The following is a 7,500-nucleotide window of genomic DNA, read 5'->3' as shown; positions in this document are numbered from 1 at the left end:
GTAGGGCTCGGGTAGGGCTCGGGTAGGGCTCCGGTAGGGCACTATATAGTACACAGGGAGCCAATTTGACATGCAAACCATTTCGTTTTGGGACTTTGTTGCCAAATACGTAAATCTATTTCTTCTCTCCTGTAATAAATGTGATCTGCTCCAGAGCTGATGGAAGTAGGGTTTCCCCAACGGGTAGAGAAACGTTGAATGTTCATCCAACCAGAACAGAAGAGGAGCCAGGCGTATGATTCTGACATTACAATACTGTAGCTGTTTAATAATGTGTGTGTTATATAGAGAGAGTAGAGCATCTTCACTGGTCACTGTCATCATCTTGGGCCTGACGCACAGTTGAGATAAAACCATACAACTTGGGACTTTCTCTTAAAATGCCTCTTTGATATCAAAGGGAGCCTTGAGTAAAAAGGGGGTCTGTTTTAGCCAGGCTGGCACATGAAGGTGACGTCAGATCAGTGTTATAGCCTGGTCCCAGATCAGTGTTTGTCTTATAGACTGGTCCCAGATCAGTGTTATAGACTGGTCCCAGATCAGTGGTTGTCTTATAGACTGGTCCCAGATCAGTGTTATAGACTGGTCCCAGATCAGTGTTATAGCCTGGTCCCAGATCAGTGTTATAGACTGGTCCCAGATCAGTTTTATAGACTGGTCCCAGATCAGTGATATCAAAGGGAGTAAAAAGGGGGTCTGTTGCTTGTGGAAGGACAATATTTAATTTGGTTTTCGCTGACAGAATAATTAATGAGAACTAGGGTTGCAAAATCCTGGTAATTTATGCTAAAATTCCCCGGTTTTCAAGTCATCCTGGTTGAAAGAATCCTGGAATTACGAGGGAATATGTAGGAAATCCAGGAATCCTCAAAACTAGGATTTCTGGGAAATCAGGAAATTTGGGGAAAGTTATCGGAATTTTAATAACATCTAATAAAATGGCTTTGTGACATATTTTCATTCCTGTAATCTGAGAGGACCCATATCATCATCATCACCATCATCATCATCATCATCATCACCCTCATCATCATCACCCTCATCATCATCACCCTCATCATCATCACCCTCATCATCATCACCCTCATCATCATCACCCTCATCATTATCACCCTCATCATTATCACCATCACCATCATCATCATCATCACCATCATCACCACCATCATCATCACCCTCATCATCATCACCCTCATCATTATCACCATCACCATCATCATCACCACACTCATCATCATCACCACCACCATCATCACCCTCATCATCATCACCCTCATCATTATCACCCTCATCATTATCACCATCACCATCATCATCACCACACTCTTCATCATCACCACCACCATCATCACCCTCATCATCATCACCATCATCATCATCACCCTCATCATTATCACCATCACCATCATCATCACCACACTCTTCATCATCACCATAATCTTCATCATCACCATACTCATCATCGTCATCACCATCATCATCATCAGATGTCGTACCTTTGCAGATGGGCGTGGTGGCGCTCCAGGTGCCATTGTGGGTACAGGTGCGAGTTGTGGCCCCGCCTGCCTCTATCAGGTAGCCAGGCTGGCACGTGAAGGTGACGTTGTGGCCCACAGTGAAGTCCTCTCCAAACCTCAGACCATCAGCAGGAACACCTGGGTCAACGCAGCTGATCACTGGTGGGACGATACAGAGACAGACAGGGAGAGGGATCGGCATTAGTGGGATCGTTGTAGACTGGTCCCAGATCAGTGGTTGTCTTATAGACTGGTCCCAGATCAGTGTTATAGCCTGGTCCCAGATCAGTGGTTGTCTTATAGACTGGTCCCAGATCAGTGGTTGTCTTATAGACTGGTCCCAGATCAGTGGTTGTCTTATAGACTGGTCCCAGATCAGTGTTATAGCCTGGTCCCAGATCAGTGGTTGTCTTATAGACTGGTTCCAGATCAGTGTTATAGCCTGGTCCCAGATCAGTGGTTATCTTATAGACTGGTCCAAGATCAGTGTTATAGCCTGGTCTCAGATCAGTGGTTGTGTTATAGCCTGGTCTCAGCCTGGTCTCAGATCAGTGGTTGTGTTATAGCCTGGTCTCAGCCTGGTCTCAGATCAGTGGTTGTGTTATAGCCTGGTCTCAGCCTGGTCTCAGATCAGTGGTTGTGTTATAGCCTGGTCTCAGCCTGGTCTCAGATCAGTGGTTGTGTTATAGCCTGGTCTCAGCCTGGTCCCAGATCAGTGTTATAGACTGGTCCCAGACCAGAGGTTGTGTTATAGCCTGGTCCCAGACCAGAGTTGTTCCCAGATCAGTGGTCCCATGGCCCAGACAGTGTATAGCCTGGTCCCAGACCAGAGGTTGTGTTATAGCCGCAGCCATTCTCAACCAACTGTTGATTAAAACTTTAAACAAATAACATCTCAAACCAAATCAAAAAATAATTCCAACCAGTAACACGGAACCTAGACTCAGTCTCCCGTTCATCCTAGGAGCAAGGCTAACGTAAAAATAAGTCAACCAGTAACATGAAACCTAGACTCAGTCTCCCGTTCATCCTAGGGGCAAGGCTAACGTAAAATAAGTCAACCAGTCAGCCAGTAATATGAAACCTAGACTCAGTCTCCCGTTCATCCTAGGGGCAAGGCTAACGTAAAATAAGTCAGCCAGTAACATGAAACCTAGACTCAGTCTCCCGTTCATCCTAGGGGCAAGGCTAACGTAAAATAAGTCAGCCAGTAACATGAAACCTAGACTCAGTCTCACGTTCATCCCAAGGCTAACTCAGCCAGTAACATGTTCAGGGGCAAGGCTAACGTAAAATAAGTCAACCAGTCAGCCAGTAATATGAAACCTAGACTCAGTCTCCCGTCTCATCCTAGGGGCAAGGCTAACGTAAAATAAGTCAGCCAGTAACATGAAACCTAGACTCAGTCTCCCGTTCATCCTAGGGGCAAGGCTAACGTAAAATAAGTCAACCAGTCAGCCAGTAATATGAAACCTAGACTCAGTCTCCCGTTCATCCTAGGGCAAGGCTAACGTAAAATAAGTCAGCCAGTAACATGAAACCTAGACTCAGTCTCCCGTTCATCCTAGGGGCAAGGCTAACGTAAAATAAGTCAGCCAGTAACATGAAACCTAGACTCAGTCTCACGTTCATCCTAGGGGCAAGGCTAACGTAAAATAAGTCAGCCAGTAACATGAAACCTAGACTCAGTCTCACGTTCATCCTAGGGGCAAGGCTAACGTAAAATAAGTCAACCAGTAACATGAAACCTAGACTCAGTCTCACGTTCATCCTAGGGGCAAGGCTAACGTAAAATAAGTCAACCAGTCAGCCAGTAATATGAAACCTAGACTCAGTCTCCCGTTCATCCTAGGGGCAAGGCTAACGTAAAATAAGTCAACCAGTCAGCCAGTAATATGAAACCTAGACTCAGTCTCACGTTCATCCTAGGGGCAAGGCTAACGTAAAATAAGTCAACCAGTCAGCCAGTAACATGAAACCTAGACTCAGTCTCCCGTTCATCCTAGGGGCAAGGCTAACGTAAAATAAGTCAACCAGTAACATGAAACCTAGACTCAGTCTCCCGTTCATCCTAGGGCAAGGCTAACGTAAAATAAGTCAACCAGTCAGCCAGTAACATGAAACCTAGACTCAGTCTCCCGTTCATCCTAGGGGCAAGGCTAACGTAAAATAAGTCAGCCAGTCAGCCAGTCAGGACAATAGAGTGCTTCCCAAAATGGCACCTTATTTCCTATGTAGTGCACTACTTTTGACCGGGGCCCATAGGGTTATGATGGAGGTATATACTGAATATATAGGGAATAGGGTTCCATTTGGGACACAGCCACTGTAATGTAGAGAGAGCTGTGGGATGCTGAGTTCATCTATTCAACAATGGAACTGAGCTTTTCATTAGAGCCTCAGTCACTATGCTGTATCTCAGGGGTCCACAACTGGTGGCCCCCGGGTGATTTTATTTGGCGGCCCATGTTTTCTGAGCCAAAAAACAAACAAACAATTTGTGGTCGATTTACAGTCTACTAATTATTTGTAATGATGTTCCGACCCCATGACCACACGCTCAATAAAAACATTGTCTGCATCGAGAGAGACAGAGAGGAAAGAGAGGAAAGAGAGAGAGGAGAGAGAGAGAGAGAGAGAGAGAGACAGAAAGGAGAGAGAGAGACATAGAGGAGAGCGGGGAAAGAGAGAGAGAGACAGAGATGAAAGAGAGAGACAGAGAGGAGAGAGACAGAGAGAGGAGAGAGAGAGGGAGAGGAAAGAGAGAGAGACAGAGAGAGGAGAGAGAGAGAAAAGAGAGAGAGGGAGAGGAAAGAGAGAGAGACAGAGAGGAGAGAGAGACAGGGAGGAGAGAGAGACAGGGAGGAGAGAGAGAGAGATGAAGGAGAGAGAGACAGAGATGAAAGAGAGAGACAGAGAGGAGAGAGACAGAGAGAGGAAAGAGAGACAGGGAGAGGAAAGAGAGAGACAGGGAGGAGAGAGAGACAGGGAGGAGAGAGAGAGAGATGAAGGAGAGAGAGACAGAGATGAAAGAGAGAGACAGAGAGGAGAGAGATGAGAGCGTTCACAGTCAGCCCACTGACACCCCTATCAGACCACAGCAAAATCACAGTCTACTTAAACAGAGCAATACTCAACCATGAGGCATCAAAGCCAAAGGAACTGTGTAACATTAAGAAATGCTATAGATGGAAGGAATGCAGTTTGGAAACCTACCAAAAAACAATTAGGCAACAACAAATTCAATCCCTTTTAGACAATTTCTTGGGTAAAACGTTCCACTGTAATAGTGAAGGTGTAAAGAATGCAAAAATCTAAGAAAGAAATTGAGAAACCTGTTCAACCAAAAACATATAGACCCGGAAAACCTGAGTCTACGCCTTCACTATGGTGAATCACTAAAACAATACAGAAACACACTACGGAAAAAGAAGGAACAGCATCTCAGAAATCAGCTCAATGTAATTGAAGAAACCATATACTCTAACCACTTGTGGGAAAATTGGAAAATTGGAAAACACTAAACCCCAATAACTACCGTGGAATATGTGTCAACAGTAACCTTGGGAAAATCAGCAGACTCGTAAAACAGCAGACTCGTACATTTCCTCAATGAAAACAATGTACTGAGCAAATGTCAAATTGGCTTTTTACCAAATTACCGTACAACAGACCATGTATTCACCCTGCACACCCTAATTGACAACCAAACAAACCAAAACAAAGGCAAAATCTTCTCATGCTTTGTTGATTTCAAAAAGCCTTCGACTCAATCTGACATGAGGGTCTGCTATACAAACTGATGGAAAGTGGTGTTTGGGGTAAAACATACGACATTATAAAATCCATGTACACAAACAACAAGTGTGCGGTTAAAATTGGCAAAAACACACATTTCTTCACACAGGGTCGTGGGGTGAGACAGGGATGCAGCTTAAGCCCCACCCTCTTCAACATATATATCAACGAATTGGCGCGGGCACTAGAAAAGTCTGCAGCACCCGGCCTCCCCTGCTAGAATCCGAAGTCAAATGTCTACTGTTTGCTGATGATCTGGTGCTTCTGTCACCAACCAAGGAGGGCCTACAGCAGCACCTAGATCTTATGCACAGATTCTGTCAGACCTGGGCCCTGACAGTAAATCTCAGTAAGACCAAAATAATGGTGTTACAAAAAGGTCCAGTCACCAGGAGCACAAATACAAATTCCATCTAGACACTGTTGCCCAAGAGCACACAAAAACTATACATTTACATTTACATTTAAGTCATTTAGCTCTTATCCAGAGCGACTTACAAATACAGAGCGACTATACATACCTTGGCCTAAACATCAGCGCCACAGGTAACTTCCACAAAGCTGTGAACGATCTGAGAGAGAAGGCAAGAAGGGCATTCTATGCCATCAAAAGAAACATAAATTTCAACATACCATTAGGATTTGGCTAAAAATACTTGAATCAGTCATAGAGCCCATTGCCCTTTACGGTGGTGAGGTCTGGGGTCCGCTCACCAACCAAGACTTCACAAAATGGGACAAATGCCAAATTGAGACTCTGCACGCAGAATTCTGCAAAAATATCCTCCGTGTACAACGTAAAACACAGAATAATGCATGCAGAGCAGAATTAGGCCGATACCCACTAATTATCAAAATCCAGAAAAGAGCCGTTAAATTCTACAACCACCTAAAAGGAAGCGATTCACAAACCTTCCATAACAAAGCCATCACCTACAGAGAGATGGAGAAGAGTCCCTAAGCAAGCTGGTCCTGGGGCTCTGTTCACAAACACAAACACACCCTACAGAGCCCCAGGACAACAGCACAATTAGACCCAACCAAATCATGAGAAAACAAAAAGATAATTACTTAACACATTGGAAAGAATTAACAAAAAAACAGAGCAAACTAGAATGCTATTTGGCCCTAAACAGAGAGTACACAGCGGCAGAATACCTGACCACTGTGACTGACCCAAAATTAAGGAAAGCTTTGACTATGTACAGACTCAGTGAGCATAGCCTTGCTATTGAGAAAGGCCGCTGTAGGCAGACATGGCTCTCAAGAGAAGATAGGCTATGTGCTCACTGCCCACAAAATGAGGTGGAAACTGAGCTGCACTTCCTAACCTCCTGCCCAATGTATGACCATATTAGAGAGACATATTTCCCCAGATCACACAGATCCACAAAGAATTCGAAAACAAATCCAATTTTCATAAACTCCCATATCTACTGGGTGAAATTCCACAGTGTGACATCACAGCAGCAAGATTTCTGACCTGTTGCCACGAGAAAAGGGCAACCAGTGAAGAACAAACACCATTGTAAATACAACCCATATTTATGCTTATTTATTTTATCTTGTGTCCTTTAACCATTTGTACATTGTTAAAACACTGTATATATATATATAATATGACATTTGTAATGTCTTTACTGTTTTGAAACTTCTGTATGTGTAATGTTTACTGTAAAAAAAAAAATTTAGTTTTTCACTTTATATATTCACTTTGTATATTATCTACCTCACTTGCTTTGGCAATGTTAACACATGTTTCCCATGCCAATAAAGCCCTTGAATTGAACTGAATTGAATTGAGAGAGGAGAGAGACAGAGAGAGACAAAGATAGAGACAAAGAGAGAGACAGAGAGAGATAGAAAGAAAAAAACAGAGAGAGAGAGAGAGAGAGAAACACTGGCTACACTGACAGAGAGACAGAGAGAGAAACAACGAGAGAGAGAGAGAAACAAAGAGAGAGAGAGAGAGAGAAACAAAGAGAGAGAGAGAGAGAGAAACAAAGAGAGAGAGAGAGAGAGAGAGAAACACTGGCTACACTGACAGAGAGAGAGAGAAACAAAGAGAGAGAGAAAACAAAGAGAGTGGAGAGAGAGAGAGAAACAAAGAGAGAGAGAGAGAGAGAGAAACAAAGAGAGAGAGAGAGAGAGAGAGAGAGAGAGAACAGAGAGAGAGAGAGAGAGA

At 43.9% G+C, this 7,500-nt stretch overlaps 1 protein-coding gene across 1 annotated transcript in view; it reads right to left on the bottom strand.

Annotated features, from left to right (window-relative positions):
- Positions 1-7,500, bottom strand: part of LOC127924426 (CUB and sushi domain-containing protein 3-like) — a gene marked incomplete at its 5' end in the record, with an annotated part of 100,439 nt that overhangs the window by 66,841 nt on the left and 26,098 nt on the right. Inside the window, one exon of the mRNA XM_052509162.1 lies at positions 1,497-1,676. Within this exon, the coding sequence (XP_052365122.1) occupies positions 1,497-1,676 (180 nt within the window). The remainder of the gene's footprint in view (positions 1-1,496; positions 1,677-7,500) is intronic.

Source organism: Oncorhynchus keta, unplaced genomic scaffold (assembly GCF_023373465.1).
Source record: "Oncorhynchus keta strain PuntledgeMale-10-30-2019 unplaced genomic scaffold, Oket_V2 Un_contig_4014_pilon_pilon, whole genome shotgun sequence".
Taxonomy (NCBI): domain Eukaryota; kingdom Metazoa; phylum Chordata; class Actinopteri; order Salmoniformes; family Salmonidae; genus Oncorhynchus; species Oncorhynchus keta.
Note: the sequence above shows the minus strand (reverse complement) of the source record. Positions and strands in the feature narration are given on the sequence as shown.